The 24,271-nt window shown below is 42.2% G+C and overlaps 2 protein-coding genes across 5 annotated transcripts in view; both read left to right on the top strand.

Annotated features, from left to right (window-relative positions):
* The window catches only part of LOC308555968 (protocadherin alpha-C2), a gene marked incomplete at its 5' end in the record, with an annotated part of 195,225 nt that overhangs the window by 4,963 nt on the left and 165,991 nt on the right, over positions 1-24,271 (top strand). Inside the window, one exon of one of the 4 annotated variants that reach the window (XM_081134811.1) lies at positions 9,815-12,208. The exons of 2 other annotated variants lie outside the window; for them this stretch is intronic. In XM_081134811.1, coding sequence (XP_080990937.1) covers positions 9,815-12,208 — 2,394 coding nt within the window. Of the gene's footprint in view, positions 1-9,814; positions 12,209-16,648; positions 19,031-24,271 lie in introns of those variants that run through there. One more of the 4 variants, XM_081134800.1, reaches the window with a different exon arrangement.
* Positions 3,620-6,061, top strand: LOC308555975 (protocadherin alpha-2-like; the record flags this gene model as incomplete). The annotated part of the gene is made up of 1 exon (XM_081134847.1): positions 3,620-6,061. One exon carries the CDS (start codon positions 3,620-3,622, stop codon positions 6,059-6,061), a length of 2,442 nt encoding a protein of 813 aa, XP_080990973.1.

Here is a 24,271-nt window from a genome sequence, read left to right as displayed (position 1 = left end):
CAAAACAAAACAAAACAAAACAAAACAAAACAAAACATTTTCTTTCCAAGATTAGAATTGTAATTCTATTTTCCCGTATAACAATAAGTAGTAAGGTATTACTTGACACATCTTTGAGACTTGTGGTCAGTCAAGAACACAAACAGATAAGAATATGAAATAGTTGTTTACTTTGGTAACAATATTTCTGTTTTCTTCCTTTTGGGAACACTGGAGGATTTTACTGCCTTGTTACTTTGAGGTGTTATTTTCTTTTACCAATGAAATGTGAATGTGTCTCACTTCCTAACAGAAGTGTGTAATTGTCAGTGCAAGACTCTCTTCTGCTGTCTTATGCTGTTGCAGCAATTATGAAAGCACAGGTTGGTGTTGAGATGCTATAATCTAAAGGTGGTTTGGGATGCTGAGCCAGTATGTGGAGGAAAGCTACCCTAGGCAGTCTCCCGTAACCACAGAAGACTTTGCAGGAGCCAGAAATAAAATTGTGTTTATTTTAGAGGGAAAACTGAAATAGTCAGTGTACAGCAACATATTCATTGGGATTCCATTGTCATTAAGCTAACGTGAACAGAATAGATTTTAAGACGAGAGCATTACAACTGATAGAATGTTATTATTGACTAATCTGACCATTAAGCAGATTCGATAACTTGGGTCCCATGGGAAAAATCATTGTGTTGTGATTTCTTTTTCTTCTTTATAAAAGGTAGAAAAAGAAAAACAGGAAACAATTTAAAATATTTTAGGCACCTCTTCTTTTTTTGTCTTGCCTAGCATCCTGTCCTCTTTTTTTCCTTCTAGGGCTATGTTGTAGTTTTATGAAAGATTGGGATGAAGATGTTGCAGGAATAAATGCTCAGACACATAAACCTCAGGGAACTGACAGCTCACTTTGATAAGTGCAAAGGCTATAATTTTAGCAATGGATACGATATTAGTTTCATAAGGCTGCTGCAACAAATTACCACAAACTTGGTGGCTTGAAACAACAGAAATTGATTTCTCATAGTTCCAGAGGCCGGGAGCCCAATATCAAGGTGTTTTGGCAGGGCCATGTTCCCTCTGAAGACGCTAGGGGACAATTCTTCCTTGCCCCTTCCAGTTTCTGGTGGTTCCTGGCATTCCTTAGCTTGCGGCATCATAACTCCAATTTCTCCCTTGGTTGTCACATTTCCTTCCTGTATCTCTGTGTATCTTTTCTTTTTCTCTCTCTTATAAGAACACCTGCCATTTGATTTATGGCCAACCCTAATCTAGGATGATGTTAGGGGTTATATCTGCAAAGACCTTTATTCCAAATAAAGTCACACGCTGAGGGTCTGGGTGGGCATATCTTGTGGGAGCTACTATTCAACCCACCACACATACCAAGAGATATCAAGCTGGGTGGTGTTTGTTCGGCATGGCTTCTCGGCCTTCGTTCCCCATTGGGGGGAAATATGCTTGGATTTCTGGCAATGGCACTCTATTTCTCTGAGGGAGGGAAAGAGAGAGATGCTAGATCCTCAGACACCCTGAATAACAGCAGAATATACCTCATACCCCAGCCGTATCATTCTGAAAATCCACCAAAATTACCTTATAGGATTACAACAATTGCCTTAAGTAAGCTATGTTTCCAAGAGGTAACACCTGGATTCTACGCATAATTCTTAATATGCCAACAGAAGCCAATATGTTGGCCATTGATTAGTACATCAAAATTACTGGGTATTACAAACACGCAGTGGCATTGCAACTACATAATGATGAAATAGCCAGGCTGCAGCTATGAGAATCACTTTAAGATCCAGGAGAATTGGTTATGTGAGGTCTTGCACTGGCCTTCACCTCATGAGAGCAACCTCCTCGTTTTCAGTCCACATGATTTAGGCATGGCTTATTTCATCTCCTGGCTTCTACAATGAATAAGTGACACATGCCTGTCCAAGTGAGAACCATCACAACTATTGACTAGAGAAAAGATATGTCATCTAAACTGGGTCAGATGAATGATATTTTAGGGTTTTTGCTGGGGCTATTAGGAAAAGGGCACTTTCTACTGAGAGTCACTAAATGTAGCCTAAAAGTTACTTTGGCCGTTTTGCCATCGCATGGAAAAGCCTATCTGAGGAAGAAGCTCAGCAGAGTGTGGAGATACTGAAGTGTGTATGCACAGCTCTGCCTGAAACCAGTAAATAATTATCCATTTCCATGTATAAGACAGTGAATGATGCTCTACTTTCTTAAGTCAGTTCACTTGGAGTTCATTATTAGAGTGTGATTAAATAAATATACACTTCCATACATGGTATGAATACGTATCTTAAGATAGGACTCAAGAGAGAAATTAGTATTGATTTTTAGCACCAGGAAAAGCTAGTTTTTCTTTAAAAAGGACTTTTGCTTTTCTTTTATGGATACTGTAAATTTTGCAAGTAATTTTGTTTTCCTCTTTTCTTGCTGAAAACAAAATTTGTGACCTCCTCAGAGTAACTGAAATGATTATTATGTATTTAGGACACTGACCCAGCCCTAAATTCATTTTATTTCCATCCCTACATTATCTTTATCTTATGTTTATATTGTTTGTGTGTGAAGGGGCCAGCTAAGAATTAATAAAAGCATTAACACTAAGAAAAGGATCAATTGTACTATTCAAATATCCAAATGTAGTATGAAATGGAGTATTCCTAAGTTAAGAACACATTTTCCAAGTGAGAAATTATTTACATTCAAACATCTGCAAACAGTTGAGAAAACAAAATTAAATCACACAAAAACACACACGCAACTGACCGAAATACCCCTTGATTCATTGAAATACCCCTTTAAAAAAAGATGTAATGTAGCCAAGAGAATTGAAAGCAGGGTCTCAAAGATAGATTTTCACAGCCATGTTCATAGCAGCATGATTCACAATAGCCAAGAGGTGGCAACCACCCAAATGTCCACGGGCAGATGGATGACTAGGTAAACAAAATGTGGTATATGCACACATTAGAATATTATTCAAACTTAAAAGGAAGGAAATCCCATCACATGCTACAACGTGGGTGAAACTTAAGGACATTATGCTGAGGAAATAAGCCAGTCACAGGCAAATAATGTATGATTCCACTAATATGGGGTATCCAAAGTGATTAAATTCATAGAAGCAGAAAGCATAATGGTGGGTGTTGGGGTGTGGTGGGAAAGCGGGAGTTGTCTAATGAGTATGAAGTTTCATATTTGCAAGGTGAAAAGTTTGGAGGTCTGTTTCACAACGTGAGTACACTTAACATACTAAACGGTATACTTAAAAATGGCCGAGATGGTAAATTTTATGTGTTTTAACACAATAAAAGGGGGGAAGTAATACATTCCAGAGTTTACAAATAGCTATTTTTCAAAGACGAAAATATATAATAAACTTAGACCAGACAATAGTTTTAAATGTATAGGATAAGCAGTACAGCCTACATGTTGGCCACATGATGTCGCTGTCTGCCACAGAGTGTACTCCAGGAAGAAAAATACCCGGAGCTCCATTGTCACTCCAGAGAAGAGGAACAAGAGAAGCAGCAGGACACTAGAGGAGAATATTTCAGATTTTACAAGACATGATTTTCTAATTTGATCAGCTCACCGAGGATTGGTAATGGTGTCTTCTATGAGAAGGGACCGGGAGGTCGGGCGTCTGCTGCTCTCGCTTCTGCTCTTCTCGCTCTGGGAGGCTGGGATCAGCCAGGTCCGCTACTCGGTCCCCGAGGAGGCCAAGCACGGCGCCTTCGTGGGCCGCATCGCGCAGGACCTGGGGCTGGAGCTGGCGGAGCTGGTGCCGCGCCTGTTCCGCTTGGCGTCCAAGGGCCGCGGGGACCTTCTGGAGGTGAATCTGCAGAATGGCATTTTGTTCGTGAATTCTCGGATCGACCGCGAGGAGCTGTGCGGGCGGAGCGCGGAGTGCAGCATCCACCTGGAGGTGATCGTGGAGAGGCCGCTGCGGGTTTTCCACGTGGAGGTGGAGGTGACGGACATTAACGACAACCCGCCGATATTTCCAATGGCGGTAAAGACCATCCGGTTTCCCGAATCGAGGCTGCTTGACTCGCGGTTTCCTCTAGAGGGAGCAACCGATGCAGATATCGGAGCAAACGCTCTTCTTTCCTACAAGCTCAGCTCCAGTGAGTATTTCTTTCTAGATATACAGACAAATGATGAACTAAGCCAGTCTTTGTCACTTGTGCTTAGGAAATCTCTGGACAGAGAGGAAACTGCCGCGGTTAATTTGTTACTGGTGGCTACTGATGGAGGCAAACCTGAGCTCACAGGCACCCTTCAGTTGCTTATTAACGTATTGGATGTGAATGACAATGAACCTACTTTTGACCAATCAGTTTACAAAGTACAATTGTTAGAGAACACCGCCAACGGAACGTTAGTGATCAAACTAAATTCTTCTGATGCAGATGAAGGACCAAACAGCGAGATTCTATATTCATTTAGTAGTGATTTACCCTCCACTATAAAGACCAAGTTCAAAATAGATCCCAGGATAGGGGAAATCAGAACTAAGGGACAATTAGATTACGAAGAAACGAAATCCTACGAGATTCAAGTCATTGCATATGACAATGGAACTCCGTCAATGACTGGGCACTGTAAAATTTCAGTAAGAATTGTGGACGTCAATGATAACACACCGGAAATCTCAGTAACATCTCTTTCACTTCCGATCCGAGAGGACGCTCCTCCGGGCACAGTAATCGCCCTCATCACGGTGTCCGATCGTGACTCTGGCGCTAACGGGCAGGTGACCTGCTCACTAACACCTCATGTCCCCTTCAAGCTGGTGTCCACCTTCAAGAATTACTATTCACTGGTGCTGGACGGCGCCCTGGACCGCGAGAGCGTGGCGGACTATGCTGTGGTGGTGACCGCGCGGGACGGGGGCTCGCCTTCGCTGTCGGCCACAGCCAGCGTGTCCGTGGAGGTGGCCGACGTGAACGACAACGCGCCGGAGTTCGCGCAGCGCGAGTACACGGTGTTCGTGAAGGAGAACAACCCGCCCGGCTGCCACATCTTCACGGTGTCGGCGCGCGACCGGGACGCGCAGGAGAACGCGCTGGTGTCCTACTCGCTGGTGGAGCGGCGGGCGGGCGAGCGCGCGCTGTCGAGCTACGTGTCCGTGCACGCGGAGAGCGGCCGCGTGTACGCGCTGCAGCCCCTGGACCGCGAGGAGCTGGAGCTGCTGCAGTTCCAGGTGAGCGCGCGCGACGCGGGCGCGCCGCCTCTGGGCAGCACCGTGACGCTGCAGGTGTTCGTGCTGGACGAGAACGACCACGCGCCCGCGCTGCTGCCGCCCGGGGCGGGCGGCGGGGCGGGCGGGCCGAGCGAGCTGGTGTGGCGGTCGGTGGGCGCGGGCCAGGTGGTGGCGAAGGTGCGCGCGGTGGACGCGGACTCGGGCTACAACGCGTGGCTGTGTTACGAGCTGCAGGCGGCGGCGGGCGGCGCGCGCAGCCCGTTCCGCGTGGGGCTGTACACGGGCGAGATCAGCACGACGCGCGCCCTGGACGAGTCGGACGCGCCGCGCCAGCGCCTGCTGGTGCTGGTGAAGGACCACGGCGAGCCGGCGCTGGTGGCCACGGCCACCGTGCTGCTGTCGCTGGTGGACGGCGGCCAGGCGCCCAAGGCCTCTGTGTCGGTGTCTGCGGGCGCCGCGGGCTCGGAGGCGGCGCTGGTGGACGTGAACGTGTACCTGATCGTCGCCATCTGCGCGGTGTCCAGCCTGCTGGTGCTCACGCTGCTGCTGTACACGGCCGTGCGGTGCTCGGCGGCGCCGAGCGGGGCCGCGTGCGGGCCGGGGCAGCCCAGGCTGGTGTGCCCGGGCGCGGGGGGCAGCTGGTCGGCCTCGCAGCAGAGGCGGCCGCGGGTGTGCTCTGGGGAGGGCGCGCCCAAGACGGACCTCATGGCCTTCAGCCCCAGCCTACCTCAGGGTCCAGGCTCCGCAGAAGAAAGACAACAACTCTCAGAATCAGAACACTTAGGAAAGGTGAGTCTTTTAATTTTGTCCTGTCAGTCCTATTTTCTTTATTCTTTATGATTGTATTAATTATTTCATTTCAAAGCTCTGCCTTTATTTTATATCATTATCCTCTTGTGCGACACATGGAATGGGATACATATATATATATTGCAATGAGAACAATTTACTTAAATGGTTCGTTATTTTTACATTTTTGCTTTTCCATGATTAAACCTCTCCATGAATAATAGGACCTTTAAGGATTAAAAAACACTTCCGCAAAATTCGAAAACTCAGTATTACCTGTAAATATTTGTTCTCAAATTGAAAATCACAATTGGAAAATATTTATAGAGTATGATTTTATAATACATATTTCCAATAATACACCATCCATTCATTCTGTCAGAATGTGTTGGAATAAGACTATATTATATATCTGGGCAGGTCCTAAATTATCCTTTCGATGAAGAATTAATTTGTCTTTACTTGTTTATATAATAATTCATAAATTAATTTTTCTTTCCCTCATGTTTGAAAGCAGCCTTAATGGATCTTTTAATGCCAGCCTTCCAAAATTATCTATCATAATATTACCACACATACATCACTTTGTTATGGCTATTAGTAGTAAGATAAACTTATTTGGGATAGAGATTTCACACTTGCAAAATCCTGGGAGTTTTAAGGCACAATAGAGAGTTTGTTGAGAAAAGAGGTCCCTCTCTATACTGTTTAATTAAATAATATTAACATTTAAAAAATCATGTAATGGGGTGGCCAGGTGGTGGGACTTTTTCTTCATACAAGTGGCGAGTACTCTAATCCAGTCTTTATGTTAGCTGGTTGCTCAGTCATTTTTCCAGGATCAGTACCACTGGGCTAATAATGTATGTAGGCCTCCCACTGTGCAGACATTGGTCATCTTTTTCTGGCACCACCTTATGCCTTGTATAAAGTTTTCTGTGACTATGAGCTCACTCAGTTGCACCTGGCAACATCCGTATGGTTAATGAAGTTGGAGGTTTTTTGAAAGGTAAGGACTGGTGTTAGATTACTATATTTTTGTTGGAAACTCCTGTGTTGGGTAATTAGAACACTAAACTTGACAAGTAAATGTTACACTTGTAAATACAATTTAAAAATTTTTTTCAACTAAAGGAAGCTGTCTTGTGGTTAAATAACATATGAAACTGTCTTCTACTACTTGGTGCTTAGTTATTTGCTGTTTCCCCCCAAAATGTATGTGGATATTGATAAATCATAGAAATAATTTCTACTAAATGATCTTACCCATAGCCACTTCACAGATAGGCCAGAATATCAACTTCCCTCCAGGGTCTTCTTTTACAGGAATTGAGGAGTCTGGTGGGGAGATTTTGAATTCCATTTAAGGATAGTCTGTTCCTAGGGGAAACTTATTAGTTCCTCAGAATTGATAAGTCTTGAAATTTAGAGTATATATTTCCTAGGAATCATAAAAGTTAATCTGAGGCTCTGTATATTTACAGAGTAAAACAAATAGCTTGAATAAATGAGGAAGAAGCTTTGTCTTGGGAGGAACCATCCCACTTAGAATATCATAGCTGCTCACCACCTTGAGATTTGTGTGTAGAATGTATGAATAGTCAGGTGGAATCCTTCCTATTGGAGGTCTGGCCACTGCATTTCTACTATAGGTAAATGGTAAGCTTTTAAAACTATATCCAGTGTGCCCAGATCTCCAGGAGTTACAACTTATTGCTATGTAAGTTCTTAATATTTCTTTTTCCTTATTTACATTTTCCTTAAGTTGACTCAGTACACTCTTAAATGTCATGAAATGTATGGTATTACAATAAGTTGTCAATTACTAGTATAGCAATTAATAAGATGATTTAAAATTTTAAATTTGTCTCTGATTTTATTTTAAATATGTTTTTATTGATTTTAGAGAGAGAGGAAGGGAGAGGGAGAGATGTGATGGATTGGCTGCCTCTGGCATGTTCCCTGACCAGGAATCAATGGGGGATCTTCTGGTGCATGAGTCAAAGCTCAACCAAGTGAGCCACATGGGCCAGGGCTAAGTTTGTCTCTCATTTTAAAACTCACTACCTTTCAAGATTCATCAAAGAACTAGCATATTGATCTTTATAATTATTTCCTAGATCCATGCTTTTCCAAAATAATTCTTAAATGTTTACTTACTTTTTTCATGAACTTGTACAATAGTCAGTTAGAAATTACGTAAATTTGATATTAAAAATATTATTCATGTAACTTACCTGTTATATTACTTGAGAAAGTTTATTTAAAATATTTACTTATTTATTAATTAAAATATTAATTGATAATTCATTCTGTTCTAAATATAAATAATAAAATATCAATAAGGTGCAATCCTGGCTTGCATTCAGAGAGTCACAAGAAAGAACTGGTATAAAAATTTTTCTCCTAGTTTGGTTTCATTTAAAAAGGGGTCTGACTATAAGCAAAAATTTGGACATTCTCTTACCTCTCTAAATTCAACCTCTTCCCATGGACTTTCTTTGCTCAATTTCCAAATGCTCAGATAACTGAAAACTGAATTCACAGATCTCTTTAGACTATTTTATTGCCTCATCTTACATATACTGAATCATGGGCTAAAACTTTTCTCTTTTTACTGATTGGTTAAATCACCAATTCTTCCAAGAATGTTTTAAGAAACTGGACTCCAGAAATTTATCCAGAGTGGAGATGATTAAATACACAATTATTTCATGTATTGAACATTTAAAGATATATAGGTAAATTCAAACATATAGATGATATGGAAATGTTAAAAACTAATATAGTCTTAGTTGGTGTGATGTGAATGTGACAAATATCCAAATCACAGTGTTGTCATGCAGCAAAAGCACATTTACAAAAGAACTGCACTGTGAAAGAACTGACTTCTGGCATATTTATATATTTGTATAAAAAACAGGTAAGACCACTAACAAGGATATAGTTGTTGGATAAAGGACACAAGAGTGACTTATAGACATTCTACAAATAAATAAATAATAATGTGAACATATTTGATGAGTTAACAATTGACCAAATAATATGTATGTATATATGGATATGTATACACACATATTTTCAATGTCTCGGTGTTTTGATGGTCACAAATATCAAAGGCCTGATTTTTCTATAAAATGTAGACTTAGAGGCCAAGTGGTTAAAGTTATGGCTCTTCAGTCAGATTTAGATCCCACCCAAACACCACCAGTCAATATCATTTTTAAGTCATTTAACCTGCATATGCTTCCACTTCCTTGTTTGTAAAATGTGAAGCATATTAATAAGTATCTCAGAGGGTTGTTCTGAAATTTTAATGAGATAATCCCGTTAAAACAAATAGAACAGTGCTTGTCAAATGGGAACTGTTTCCAATAGATGTCCACTGCTGTTACAGCAGTAATCACTTTTATTATATTTTACTCTATGTAATGGATTGGCAGAATTGAAAGTAATGAATTAGTATAAAAAATTCTAAGGATATATTCTGATAAAATATAAAAACTTTGAGGAGTGCTTAAAGGAAATCACAATGAAAATAGTAATTTGGGAAAGTTCAAACCAAGTATAAGGAAAAGACGATGCATTTTATTTAATATAATACACATTTAGCCACATGATGTCGCTGTGCACCACAAGGTCTCTCGCCACAAAGGATATTACGTATGCAGATGCCGCTTTCCCTCACCATTTCCGAAGTACCGGCATGGGAAGGTTTTTTAAGAAATGAAGAATAAGGAACTCAAATTATTTTTAAATTTTGGATCGATGCAAGAGAGACCAAATATTTGGAAAAGGGCTGCAATGGTGTTTTCCTGGAGAAAAGGTCTAGGAGCCCGGCGCCTGCTGCTCTCGCTTCTGCTCCTCGCAGCCTGGGAGGCTGGGGTCAGCCAGGTCCGCTACTCGGTCCCCGAGGAGGCCAAGCACGGCGCCTTCGTGGGCCGCATCGCGCAGGACCTGGGGCTGGAGCTGGCGGAGCTGGTGCCGCGCCTGTTCCGGGTGGCGCCCAAAGGCCGCGGGGACCTTCTGGAGGTGAATCTGCAGAATGGCATTTTGTTCGTGAATTCTCGGATCGACCGCGAGGAGCTGTGCGGGCGCAGCGCGGAGTGCAGCATCCACCTGGAGGTGATCGTGGAGAGGCCGCTGCGGGTTTTCCACGTGGAGGTGGAGGTGACAGACATTAACGACAACCCGCCGGTTTTCCCAGTGGCTGTAAAACAATTGTTTGTTTACGAATCCCGGCCACCTGGTTCTCGGATCCCGCTAGAGGGCGCATCAGATTCAGATATAGGAGCGAATTCGCTGTTGACCTACATTCTTAATTCCAGTGAATATTTTACCTTGGATGTTAAAAGAAATGATAAGGAAATAAAATCCATTGGACTGGTGTTGAGAAAACTGTTAAATCGGGAAGACACTCCTGAGCACCATTTATTAATAATGGCAGTTGATGGTGGGAAACCTGAGCTCACTGGCACTACTCAGCTGACAATCACCATTCTAGATGTCAACGACAACGCCCCACAGTTTGAGCAGCCGGTCTACAAAGTTAGATTATTCGAAAATACAGCAAATGGTACCCTCGCAGTGATTGTGAACGCCTCTGATTTGGATGAAGGGGTAAATAAGGACATTGTGTATTCTTTCAGTACAGACACGTCAGCAGATACTCTGTCGAAATTCCGCTTAGACCCTGTAAATGGATACATCAGTGTAAAGGGCAACTTAGATTTTGAGGAAACTAAGTTATACGAAATCCAGGTAGAAGCGACAGATAAAGGAAATCCCCCAATGGTAGATCACTGCACTGTTCTAGTGGAAATTTTGGACAAAAATGATAATGTACCTGAGTTGGTTATCAAATCACTATCGTTACCTGTATTAGAAGATGTTCCACTAGGAACGATCATTGCCCTGATTAGCGTATCCGACCGCGATTCCGGTGTCAACGGGCAGGTAACCTGCACCCTGTCACCCCAAGTTCCCTTCAAGCTGGTGTCCACCTTCAAGAATTACTATTCGCTGGTGCTGGAGAGCGCCTTGGACCGCGAGAGCGTGCCAAACTATGAGCTGGTGGTGACAGCGAGGGACGGGGGCTCTCCACCTCTGTCGACCACCGCCAGCGTGTCCGTGGAGGTGGCCGACGTGAACGACAACGCGCCGGAGTTCGCGCAGCGCGAGTACACGGTGTTCGTGAAGGAGAACAACCCGCCCGGCTGCCACATCTTCACGGTGTCGGCGCGCGACCGGGACGCGCAGGAGAACGCGCTGGTGTCCTACTCGCTGGTGGAGCGGCGGGCGGGCGAGCGCGCGCTGTCGAGCTACGTGTCCGTGCACGCGGAGAGCGGCCGCGTGTACGCGCTGCAGCCCCTGGACCGCGAGGAGCTGGAGCTGCTGCAGTTCCAGGTGAGCGCGCGCGACGCGGGCGCGCCGCCTCTGGGCAGCACCGTGACGCTGCAGGTGTTCGTGCTGGACGAGAACGACCACGCGCCCGCGCTGCTGCCGCCCGGGGCGGGCGGCGGGGCGGGCGGGCCGAGCGAGCTGGTGTGGCGGTCGGTGGGCGCGGGCCAGGTGGTGGCGAAGGTGCGCGCGGTGGACGCGGACTCGGGCTACAACGCGTGGCTGTGTTACGAGCTGCAGGCGGCGGCGGGCGGCGCGCGCAGCCCGTTCCGCGTGGGGCTGTACACGGGCGAGATCAGCACGACGCGCGCCCTGGACGAGTCGGACGCGCCGCGCCAGCGCCTGCTGGTGCTGGTGAAGGACCACGGCGAGCCGGCGCTGGTGGCCACGGCCACCGTGCTGCTGTCGCTGGTGGACGGCGGCCAGGCGCCCAAGGCCTCTGTGTCGGTGTCTGCGGGCGCCGCGGGCTCGGAGGCGGCGCTGGTGGACGTGAACGTGTACCTGATCGTCGCCATCTGCGCGGTGTCCAGCCTGCTGGTGCTCACGCTGCTGCTGTACACGGCCGTGCGGTGCTCGGCGGCGCCGAGCGGGGCCGCGTGCGGGCCGGGGCAGCCCAGGCTGGTGTGCCCGGGCGCGGGGGGCAGCTGGTCGGCCTCGCAGCAGAGGCGGCCGCGGGTGTGCTCTGGGGAGGGCGCGCCCAAGACGGACCTCATGGCCTTCAGCCCCAGCCTCCCTCCGGGTCCGTTTAGTAAGGATACAGAAGAGCAGCTGGACGTGGATGTTGATGTTTCTGCCAAAGTGAGTAATTTGAAAAATCCTCTCAATAATGTGTCTCTTATTCTTCAATGATTCTACTCCTTTGGAAACATTTTGCAATTAATTGCTGTATGTTTTTGGTAATTAGAGTTTTCCAAGTCCCGGTTTTGTGGTTGAAATGTTTGAAAATCTTGTGACTAATATTTTTGAATCAAATCAGCAATAAGCAATGAGAACCATATTTGGAGGGGTTTTTTTGTGTGTGTTTTTGTTGTTGTTAGTAGGTGCAATAGTAGGATTATATTTTATTACTAAAAGTCTGGATAGGAAAGAAATATATTTTTCTGGATGAATTGCAGTATTTAGAATATTTGACTCCAAATGTGGTGTACAAATCTCCGCACAATGCTTCAATAGCTTTTACCACTTTTCATTAGAGTTCCTACTAGATTTTAGTCTAAATGTCACTGGCCCATTTTATGAGTCCACCCTGAATGCTTACCACTCTCTTTTTATTATGCTCTTATATCTTCAGTTTCAGTATTAGTTTATTAAACCCATTATCTCTTATGGAGCTTCTGTTGCTCACTTATTCATTCATGTGGAGTCTCAGTTCTTCCTCTCCACTTTAATGACTTGTTTCAGTCCTTGTGCTCACATTTGGCAATATGTGTATTGTTACTAGCTTCCCAACTTGGTAAAAAAAAAAAATTAATAGAATAATTTTATTGCTTTTAGAATTGTATTTTTGTCCATCTTTATTTTCTCACTACTTTTAATAGTAAGCATTAAGAAATCAAAGTGAAGTTGTAACACTCCCTTTATATCATCATTTAGAAAATATTTTTAAAAGAATATTATTAATCTGATTAAGAATAATTTTCCATCTGAAAAATTTGTTGAAAGTAATACATATAATTTTTAAACTATTCTACTAGGAAACTTATTAATCATTAACATCTTTTGCATACAGTATTAAGGATGCTAATGGCCAAAAAGTTCAGTAAGTCAATGTCATTACTGGTGGTCTTCCTCTGAATACCAACCTGTCTATTAATGTGTGTCATGTAGCAAGTGCAAAGCTCCAAATAACTTGCACCAAATAAAATTGAAGTGAGGTTATTTTTCAGTCATTTCCTTATTTGATATTTGGTCATTTCCCCTAGCAAAGGATTGGGCTCCCATTCAAGTTTCCTTGCCACTGGAAACCAAAGTTTGAGTATATTAGAGACTGGAGAACAGTCTAGTATTTATAAACCATAAAGAGACAAAATGAGCCTGGCTGACGAGGCTCAGAGGTTGAGCATTGACCTATGATCCAGGAGATCAAGGTTCGATTCCTGGTCAGGGCTCATGCCTGGGTTGTGGGCTCGATCCCCAGTCGAGGGCGTGCAGGAGGCAGCCAGTCAATGACTCTCTCGTCATTGATGTTTCTCTCTCTCTCTCCCTCTCCTTTCCTCTCTCTGAAATCAATAAAAAAAATTTTTTAAAAAAGAGAGACAAAATGAGAATACACCCTTGTTCACAGGAGGTGAATGAGTTCCAGCATATACAATTATATGAAATAATTTTGACACAAGTTATATACTACAACTTTCTACTTCCTTGTTCAAGCTTCCTTGCTGAAACCTGGCTAACACTTGATGACACTGTGGAGGTGGCTAACATATAAAGCATTTTCATTTCTATTTTGTGGCACTATTCTTTGCTGCTCCCTGTCTAGCCTGTATTAGTCACAGCATTTCCAACCTCAGCTCACTATTTATTTTATTAGGCCTAATTTCCATCCTATTATAAATAACAGGGTCATGAAAAGTTCTTGTCTCCCAGGATATGGGACTTCAGTCTTCAACTCCAGCTCTCCTCTTCAAAATTACTGACTAAGAAATTCTCAGCTAATAAGACATTTTAAATACTTGAGTTTTTGTCTTTAGAGACGTATTGCCATACCAGTTGAATACTGAACAGTTTCTGAATAAATATCCTTTCTAGTCTGTTGCATTCCCATCTATGTATTTAATTATTTTGCAAAATAAATGGACAGAGAGTTATTTTCACTTTCTTCCAGCGTGTTTGACACCTATGATATCTTTGTACAAATCTGCAGTTTGGGGTCCTCAAACAGTGAAACTACCCCAATTTATGTTTTAATTAGGAAAAAAATTTGTGAGTGTGGCTCTTCATAGATGAGAGATTAAAGCTATCTTCACTACATTGATTTTTTTTTTTTTTGTCCTAGACAACCATGGGAGAAAGAGGTTTATGAACATAAGAGACAAAGAAAGTCTAAAAATGGCTACCAACATGTTCTTTTATATTAAGTTTCTTTATGTCAGCAAATTATATTGTGCTGTATTAATTGGGACTTATTCATTGACTACTAAAACTCGGATGTTTCAAAGATCATGACTACCAAGAACTGGAATGAAAACTAAGCTAAATTCCAGGTTTTCAATATGGAAGTTAGTATATTAATTAGGGCATTGTCTAAGGATAATATTTTTGTATCTCTGGAAAATTATAGATGCTGCTTAGACATATTTTCCTGACTCGCTATGTGACCACCTTAATTTAATGCATTTTATTAGTCAAATGAAGAGAACCAAATTGTCTTATTAGGTACATGTTCAGCACATACGACTTAAGTTTTCTGAGCTATTAGACTATAAAACATAACTATTCCTTTTAAAAGTATTTATTTATTTATTTATTTATTTATTTATTTAAATTCATTTTTTTAAGCATGGAGAGTTCAACAAACAAGGTCACAAGTCGGTTTACTTATCTTACTGTTTCGTGATATCGGGTGAATGCTTTCAGAACGAATGTCTACTGTGTATAATTCAGGGAGTATGTCTCTTAGGGAGAGAGCCTTTCTGGTGGTTGTGACTGGCTGGAAGACCCAGTCTGGCTGTTCACTGGTTAGGAGCAAATGCTTGGGGCACTTGGAAAAAACATGTGAGAAAGAACAAAATATGGTAATATAGTAACTTTGTCCCAGCAATAATATCTAAATAGGAGTGTTGTATATAAAGTCTGAATGATAATACACCCCTCTCATCCAAGGTATTTGACACTGACTGGCCCCTCTTTTAATTTTATTTCTATTTATTTAATTAATTTATTTTTAAAGTCCAGTGATAAGCTGTGGATACCATAGTCTAAGAAGGTCAAAAGGTACCTAAAGTGGAGAGTCCCCTGAATGACTCAGATACAGAAAAAGAAGACCTGTGAGAAATGGTGAAGGTAAAAGTTTGTGTTTGAAAAAGAGCTTTAGACATATGTACCAAAATGGATTAGACAGACATACCAAAATTAGACATACATACCAAAAGAGAAATTAATGTATTAAGTGGTCCAAGTGATCCTATCTGGATGCTATAGTATATAAAAGAAACTAAAGATGCCTGCCCAATTGGTTTAATCATGAAAGTCTTCATTGGTCAAGGAAGTTTTAAATGATTCTAAAGTAGGGCAAGTTGGGCAAGTTGCTTTGCTGAGAGATTGGAAATGATGGATACCATTTAGGCAGGGGACAAAAGGAGATGTTTGTTTAATGAAAAATTTTGTTGGAGGCAGGAAAGTAACCGCTTTGATTAAAATATTTGAGCGATATAGGAGAAAATGAAGTTTAGACATATTAGACACTGGAGAATGGGAAGTATTTATAAGCCATGAGACAAAAATGAGAACACCACTGTTGACCATGGGAAGTGAGTGGGTTTCAGTGAATAGTATTCTTTAGAATTTTAAAAATACAAATTATATACCATAACACCATACTTCTTTGTTAAAACTTCCTTGCACGTTCAGCCCTCAGATGACTTAAAGAAGACTTTCAATTAAATGCTGGCCTTTGCTTTCTTTTTTGAACATTTTCAAAATTCCCTTTCCATGGCTTATGCTTGGAATCAGAGGTTCCCTATAGATGAGTTCTCTGCAGACTTCAAATCTGGAATATGAAATCCAAAGATGAAGAGTGCGTCGTCATTAACAACAACCTTCCTGCATTTTCAGGAACACATGAGTTCTCCTAACCATCACTTTTCAATTGTATGTTTACAAAGTGTGTGTAACTACAGTTGGGTCTCTGTATATACTTAACCCCTGTGTGAAAAAAGGATTTCCCCAGATGTAAAGGCTGCCTCTGTGGTGAAACTAAGGCTCACACTCAATCAGTGGTGGTACAAAATGCGATTCTGTTCTCTAGGGCCATTAAAGTATGAGGGATGGCTGCAAGAATAAATAAGATTTAGCAGCTTAGAGTATGAATTTCCAGAATGGATTACTTACCGTTTGGAGCCACATGATGTCGCTCTGTACCATGAAATGATCTGATGGAGAAAGGAAGGAAAAAAAATCCCTTCTTACTGTAAAGAAGCTGCATCCATTATCCAGATGCTGAAAAATGAAGGACGCAGCGACACTGGGCTGAACGTTCAGAAGATATCCGTTGATTTCCAAGTAAGATCCCTTAATGAGATGGAGTTTTCCTGGGGACGAGGCCAGGAATCCCGGCGCCTGCTGCTCTCCCTTCTGTTCCTCACAACTTGGAAGGTGGGGAGCGGCCAGGTCCGCTACTCGGTCCCCGAGGAGGCCAAGCACGGCGCCTTCGTGGGCCGCGTCGCGCAGGACCTGGGGCTGGAGCTGGCGGAGCTGGTGCCGCGCCTGTTCCGGGTGGCGTCCAAGGGCCGCGGGGACCTTCTGGAGGTGAATCTGCAGAATGGCATTTTGTTCGTGAATTCTCGGATCGACCGCGAGGAGCTGTGCGGGCGCAGCGCGGAGTGCAGCATCCACCTGGAGGTGATCGTGGAGAGGCCGCTGCGGGTTTTCCACGTGGAGGTGGAGGTGAGGGACATTAACGACAACCCGCCGGTGTTCCCGAGAACACAAAAGAACCTGTTCATCGCGGAATCCAGGCCGCTGGACTTTCGGTTTCCACTAGAGGGCGCCTCGGATGCAGATATCGGGGAGAACGCTCTGCTCACCTACAGGCTGAGCCCCAATGAGTACTTCTCGCTGCAAAAACCTTCCGAAGGTGAGCGGGTTAAACGTCTTGGACTTGTATTAAGGAAACTTTTAGACCGAGAAGAAGCTCCGGGGATTTCTTTAGTGCTCACGGCCACTGATGGCGGCAAACCTGAGCTGACTGGCACCGTTCAGTTGCACATCACGGTGCTGGACGCCAATGACAACGCCCCAGCTTTCGACAGGACACTCTATGCGGTGCAATTACCAGAAAATGTTCCCAATGGAACGTTGGTAATTAAACTTAATGCCTCAGATTTAGACGAAGGCTTGAATGGGGATATTATTTATTCATTCTCAACTGATACTTTACCAAATGTCAAATCCAAGTTCCACATAGATCCAATTACTGGAGAAATTACGGTAAAGGGATATATTGATTTTGAAGAAAGCAAATCCTATGAAATTTTTGTAGAGGGCACTGATAAGGGGCAGCTTCCACTCTCTGGCCATTGTACAGTTATGGTGGAAGTTGAAGACACAAACGATAACGTCCCTGTAATGGAATTCCAGTCCCTGTCACTCCCAATCAGAGAAGACGCTTCACTGGGGACCATAATAGCCCTGATAAGGGTGTCTGACCTGGACTCTGGTGACAACGGGCAGGTGACCTGCACCCTGTCACCCCACGTTCCCTTCAAGCTGGTCTCTACCTTCAAGAATTACTATTCGCTGGTGCTGGACGGCGCCCTGGACCGCGAGAGCGTGGCGGACTATGCTGTGGTGGTGACCGCGCGGGACGGGGGCTCGCCTTCGCTGTCGGCCACAGCCAGCGTGTCCGTGGAGGTGGCCGACGTGAACGACAACGCGCCGGAGTTCGCGCAGCGCGAGTACACGGTGTTCGTGAAGGAGAACAACCCGCCCGGCTGCCACATCTTCACGGTGTCGGCGCGCGACCGGGACGCGCAGGAGAACGCGCTGGTGTCCTACTCGCTGGTGGAGCGGCGGGCGGGCGAGCGCGCGCTGTCGAGCTACGTGTCCGTGCACGCGGAGAGCGGCCGCGTGTACGCGCTGCAGCCCCTGGACCGCGAGGAGCTGGAGCTGCTGCAGTTCCAGGTGAGCGCGCGCGACGCGGGCGCGCCGCCTCTGGGCAGCACCGTGACGCTGCAGGTGTTCGTGCTGGACGAGAACGACCACGCGCCCGCGCTGCTGCCGCCCGGGGCGGGCGGCGGGGCGGGCGGGCCGAGCGAGCTGGTGTGGCGGTCGGTGGGCGCGGGCCAGGTGGTGGCGAAGGTGCGCGCGGTGGACGCGGACTCGGGCTACAACGCGTGGCTGTGTTACGAGCTGCAGGCGGCGGCGGGCGGCGCGCGCAGCCCGTTCCGCGTGGGGCTGTACACGGGCGAGATCAGCACGACGCGCGCCCTGGACGAGTCGGACGCGCCGCGCCAGCGCCTGCTGGTGCTGGTGAAGGACCACGGCGAGCCGGCGCTGGTGGCCACGGCCACCGTGCTGCTGTCGCTGGTGGACGGCGGCCAGGCGCCCAAGGCCTCTGTGTCGGTGTCTGCGGGCGCCGCGGGCTCGGAGGCGGCGCTGGTGGACGTGAACGTGTACCTGATCGTCGCCATCTGCGCGGTGTCCAGCCTGCTGGTGCTCACGCTGCTGCTGTACACGGCCGTGCGGTGCTCGGCGGCGCCGAGCGGGGCCGCGTGCGGGCCGGGGCAGCCCAGGCTGGTGTGCCCGGGCGCGGGGGGCAGCTGGTCGGCCTCGCAGCAGAGGCGGCCGCGGGTGTGCTCTGGGGAGGGCGCGCCCAAGACGGACCTCATGGCCTTCAGCCCCAGTGTGCCTGACTCTGGGGACAAAGAGCAGCAGCCAGCAATTGGGAATTCCCTTTCAAAGGTTAGTTTATAAATATCCTTTATTCAGTCCGAATAATTTAATCTGAAATTTCATCTTCTTTTTTTCTATTAATTTCTTCTTAATTTAAAAGGTTTTTCAGAATCAAAATTCTCTGACTTAAATTTCTTTACTTCTTCTTAGGCATTTCACTAAAATATTACAGAATTACAGGACAGCAGGTAATATGTGTTACTACATACATATAGCTGTAGTAATAAGCTCTGTGTCTGCTATCTTCACCTATTTATTATGAGTTGTAATCAACTTTTTAAAGAACATTTTCTTGTCATTTGCCCATAACTGAAATGTGCACAGACAGAATAATAGTGGTCAGTTAATTATTTGAAAGTGAAAACTTCTTTTACCTCCAATCCAGAAGCCACTCAAATATACCTCCCAAACACGTTTCCTTTTTTCTTTCCAAATGCAACCACAATTTTAGCTTTACAACTTCGGTTACTTTTGACGAGTTTCCTGAACTTTAAATTGTGGCAGATATGTTATGTGTGTGCATATGTTTGCATGTTCCTCGTATTTATCATTCATCATTCTGTGGAACAATACGTATTGCCAGTTAGAGTTTGTTTATTTTATCTCTTGTGGTTTATTTTATGACTATAGTATGAATTATTTCATTCCACTGTTGAGGATTTTGCATCATTTCTCTTTATGCCTATTTTAAATAGTGTTGCCTTAAATATCTTTTGAAAACTTTCAGTGCCCATGTACACAGTTTTCTCATTTTACACTATGAATGAGATTAGTGGAACATAGAATGTGTACATATCTTTATCTTTAATAGGTTATGCCAAACAATTTTCCCAAGTGCATTTACCTGTTTACACTAGTGCTAGAGTGTATGAGACTTCCTATTCTACATATCTCCCAATATAGGCATTGCCAGATTATTTAAATGATTACCATTTTGTTGGATGCGTTTAGGATTTCCATCTTATGTCTCTTGATTATAAATGAAATTGAGCACCTTTCTGTGTTATTAGACATTTTTATATTCTATTTTGTGCAATAGCTGCTCACATTTCCTACCTATTTTTCTATAGGTGTTGTGTTTTTCTATAATGTTTACAATTTTATCATATTCTGGACATAACTCCTTCTTGATTTTGCACCTTTATACTCTGTCACTTGGGATCAAGATTAATTTTTTCCCAGGGACATTCAACTGGGCCAAGTCCACTTCTTTAAAATGAGTTCCATATATTTTTACAAAACAATTGTCCATTACATAGGCATGGTGGTTTTCTGTTTTAATCTATTTAACTTTTCTTTTCCCTCCCATTAATGCCATGTCGCTTCTTTCATTTCCACCTAAATTTGTACATAAATTCCATAAAAACAACTTCATGAGGTTTTGATTTGTATTGCATTGAACCTAGTATTGAGGAACATGAAGCTAGTTGACATCTTTACAATAAAGAGTCATCAATTCATGAGCATGGTCTATTTATCTAAATAATCTGTACAGTTTTTAAATATTTTATATATATATATATTTTGTGTAGAGGTTCTATACATCTTTCATTAGATTTATTCTTAAGCATTTGCAAGTTGTGATCATTATAAATATCAGCTTTAAGTTAAAATTTTATTTCTGTTTAATAATGATAATATGAATATATGTTGTATTTTTTTTCTGTTTTAACATGTTGTTATTAATTATGGTAATTTATCTATAGGTGCTTTATATTTTTCAATATAGACAATTGTCCTGTCAGCAGATAATGATGGTTGTATTTATTTCCTTTCCAGTTCTTATACCTTTTATATTTTTTGTGTATCATATGGCATTGGGTAGAGCCACTAGTACTATGTTAAATAGAATATTAATAATATTAATATTTCTAGTGATAAAGAATTCTCTAACTTTTGTATGTCACAGATATGCTTATTTCACAATCACTTTTGAAAAATAGTTGCCCCCTCTCCCAGTACATTCAAGGTGACATTCCATAGTCTTCTTTTGAAAAGACTGCTGTCAATTCTATTGCTCAGGTAGTGGCCATGTTTCTTTTCCTCCAGCTGCTTTTTATACTTTTTCTTTGTTTTTAATACCTTTATTATATGCTCAGTTTTAGTTTTCTTTAGTTTTATCTTGCTTGCAGTTTTTAAAGCTTCTTGAATATGTAGCTTGATGTCTTTCATCAGTATAAGAAACATTTCAGCCATCTGCCTTCCAACATTGCTTCTGCCTCGTGTTTTTTTCTTCCACTCTTCCGTAACTCAAGGCATATGTGCATTACATTTTTTCACCATATCTCTTATATCTTCTGTGCCCTATCTTTTTTTTTTTTTTAAGAAAACCACATTTTGTTATTATATGCTGAATATTATATTCTGACCAATCTTCTACTTTAGCATTTTTTCCTTCTTCTTAGTTCAGTCTACTGTTAAAATCATCGAATGAACCTAAACTTCAGTTATGACATTTTCAGCTTTAGAATTGTAATTTCCCTTTTAGAAATAGATTAACGTTTTGTCTTGAGCACTTTTACTTATCGTTCATTTATTTCAATACATTAATCACAGTTTATTTTTGATCTTCTGGATCACTAATAATTGAATCATCTGCATGTCTTTTTATTGTTCATTTTTTTCTCACTATCCTCTTGCTCAGTAAACCTGATAATGTATTGAATTCTGGGTATCGTGCATGGAAGTCGTAGTTGTTCCAGATGTAGTTATATTCCTCCAGAGATGGAGAAGGAACTTATAAATATCTGACATATGTGGATTTAGGGCATTTATGGAAAGACGAGATAAATTTTTCCTCTTTTTCTTTTTTATCTTCTACAGTGATGTGTCATTACAAATCTTTTGAACATTTTATTTTCATCTCTCATACTCCTCAGACTAATTTTGTAACCTCATATAAAGTCAGTGCAATAATGATTTTGATTTTATTTTAAAGCCTTCTTTCTTCCTCCCCACCGTTGGAATAATAAGAACCAAGCTTATTGAAGTTTATTACTGTTTAGTTACCCTACTTTTTTTTTCTTTTTTTACCCTGGACACTGGCTAATGCTATAGGAATTTTATATCTCACCAAGTTCTATTCACTTGATCTAGAATTTTAAAACTGGATGTGACCTAAGGGATCATAATTTCTCTTAATTTAAGGATGAATAAACTGTGGCTCACAGACATAAAAAAAACTTGCCTGAGGCCACAAGGATATTAATGTGAGTACATAGAATAAACCCCAAAATTCTAGGATTCAGCTCCATTGTCCCTTTCCACCACTAAATGAGCTCATTTGGCACTAATGAAGGCAATGGGATTCTGAGTAAAAACTATACTTAATTTAATTTACTTATTCTCTCACAGGTATAATATATAATATAAATATTTTAGCTCAATATTTTATAGGAAAGTCAAACCATTATAAAAGTAATGTAAAGGTATGTATGATATACACAGGATGTGCTTTCATAGGATAACTTATTTCCCATATGTAAATTTTTTTTGGTCAAATTGATGCAGCTGCATAAATTGTTTATAAATATTTAAAAGATTACTTCAACTTCACTTGTTATTTCTCAGCTGTGTGGTAAACCTATATAATTTTCTACAGATAAGAGAGAAATATAGCTTATTAAAATTTTATACTGGCTTTGTAGGAAATAAAGGACATCTAATTACAATGCAAAATTAAATTTTCTAGTGTAAAATCTTCCTGAATGCTTCACAGTAAGTTAAGAGACCCCTCCAAACTACCTGGTTTCCTTAACCTAAATACATTGTCAAGGAAGGAGTTTTATTTCTGCCGTGGGGCTTAAATATAGCTGAAATTTCCAGAAAAACTAGCTAGTGAAAAGTTCAGTCAATAAAGTAGCCTATAATATTTGATTGAAAGAATGGTCTGGGAAAAGATTTAAAGAATTTTTACTACTTATGGAGTCATCTTTGGAATTAAGACTAGAAAGCCTATAATTGTTGAGAAAATAACCTAAAAAAAAAAAAAAAAGAGTTGAGCATTAAAAGACAAATGAGATGATAATTCAAAGACTTAATATAATCTAACAGTTGTGAAGATGGGTCAAATGTCAAGAGTTTTGTTTTCTTCTGAAATGTCTTTGTATTTACACAAAAATTATAAACTAAGAGCATTTGATAGTGTTGATGACATTTTCTCCATTTAGTATCTTTTATTTTATTTATTTATTTTTAAAAATATATATCTTTATTGGTTTCAGAGAGAGGAAGGGAGAAGGAGAGAGAAAGAAACATCAATGATGCCCGGCCGGGCGTGGCTCAGCGGTTGAGCGTCGACCTAGGATACAGGCAATCAGGGTTCGATTCCCAGTCAGGGCACATGCCCGGGTTGCGGGCTCGATCAATGACTCTCTCATCTATCTCTCTCTCTCTGTCTCCTTCCCTCTCTCTGAAATCAATAAAGATATATTAAAAAAAAAGAAAAAAAGAAACATCAATGATGAGAGAGTCAGTGATTGGCTGCCTCCTGCAGGCCCCCAGCTGGCAATCCAGCCCACAACCCCAGCATGTGCCCTACCTGGGAATCGAACCTCAATATCCTGGGTCCTAAGTCGAAGCTCAACCGCTGAACCACGCCTGGCTGGGCCACTTAGTATCTTTTAAAAATATTTAAATATATAGTATATTGAAAATATTCTGTGCACACAGTTATTATGCATGCATTGTAAGTACTACACTCTCAGTTTGGCTGTTAATATTTACTTTTTTTCAAAGTAAATTTATTGTAGTATAGTTTCATATTAATCATGGTTCTTTAATAGAAAGTGTATCAATTTAACTGATATTTTTGACACTTTATTATCATTTTCCTTTTTACCATTGTGTATGAAAATATTTAAAAGTTATCATTATCTGCTAGGCAAGTAGTCTTGAAAGTTGACTAGTTTAAATTCTTTAATGTTTGGATGATCTGAATGCTAAGGGAAAATCGTAACAGTAGAGATAGTAAGACTCTTTCAAAAATTAAATGAATGATAAATATACTTCAATGATAATATCAGAAATAAAGCCACTAACTTCTTATTTCTTTACATTACTACTTTGAATACTAGGAAGCAACTTAATTTCAACTGAGTATATTTTCTAGTAATTTCTTATTGCTTTTCAAGCTATTCTTTATATTACCATGTTTCCACATTTGTTTTTTACACTGACACACACAACAAATACTTAAAGTCCCATATAGGACTTATACCAGAATTAAGGAAATATATTTGAGATTTATGC

The sequence above is a fragment of the Miniopterus schreibersii genome (genome assembly GCF_964146895.1).
Source record: "Miniopterus schreibersii genome assembly, chromosome: 4".
NCBI classification, from domain to species: Eukaryota; Metazoa; Chordata; class Mammalia; order Chiroptera; family Miniopteridae; genus Miniopterus; species Miniopterus schreibersii.
This window is presented reverse-complemented; position numbering and strand designations above follow the sequence as displayed.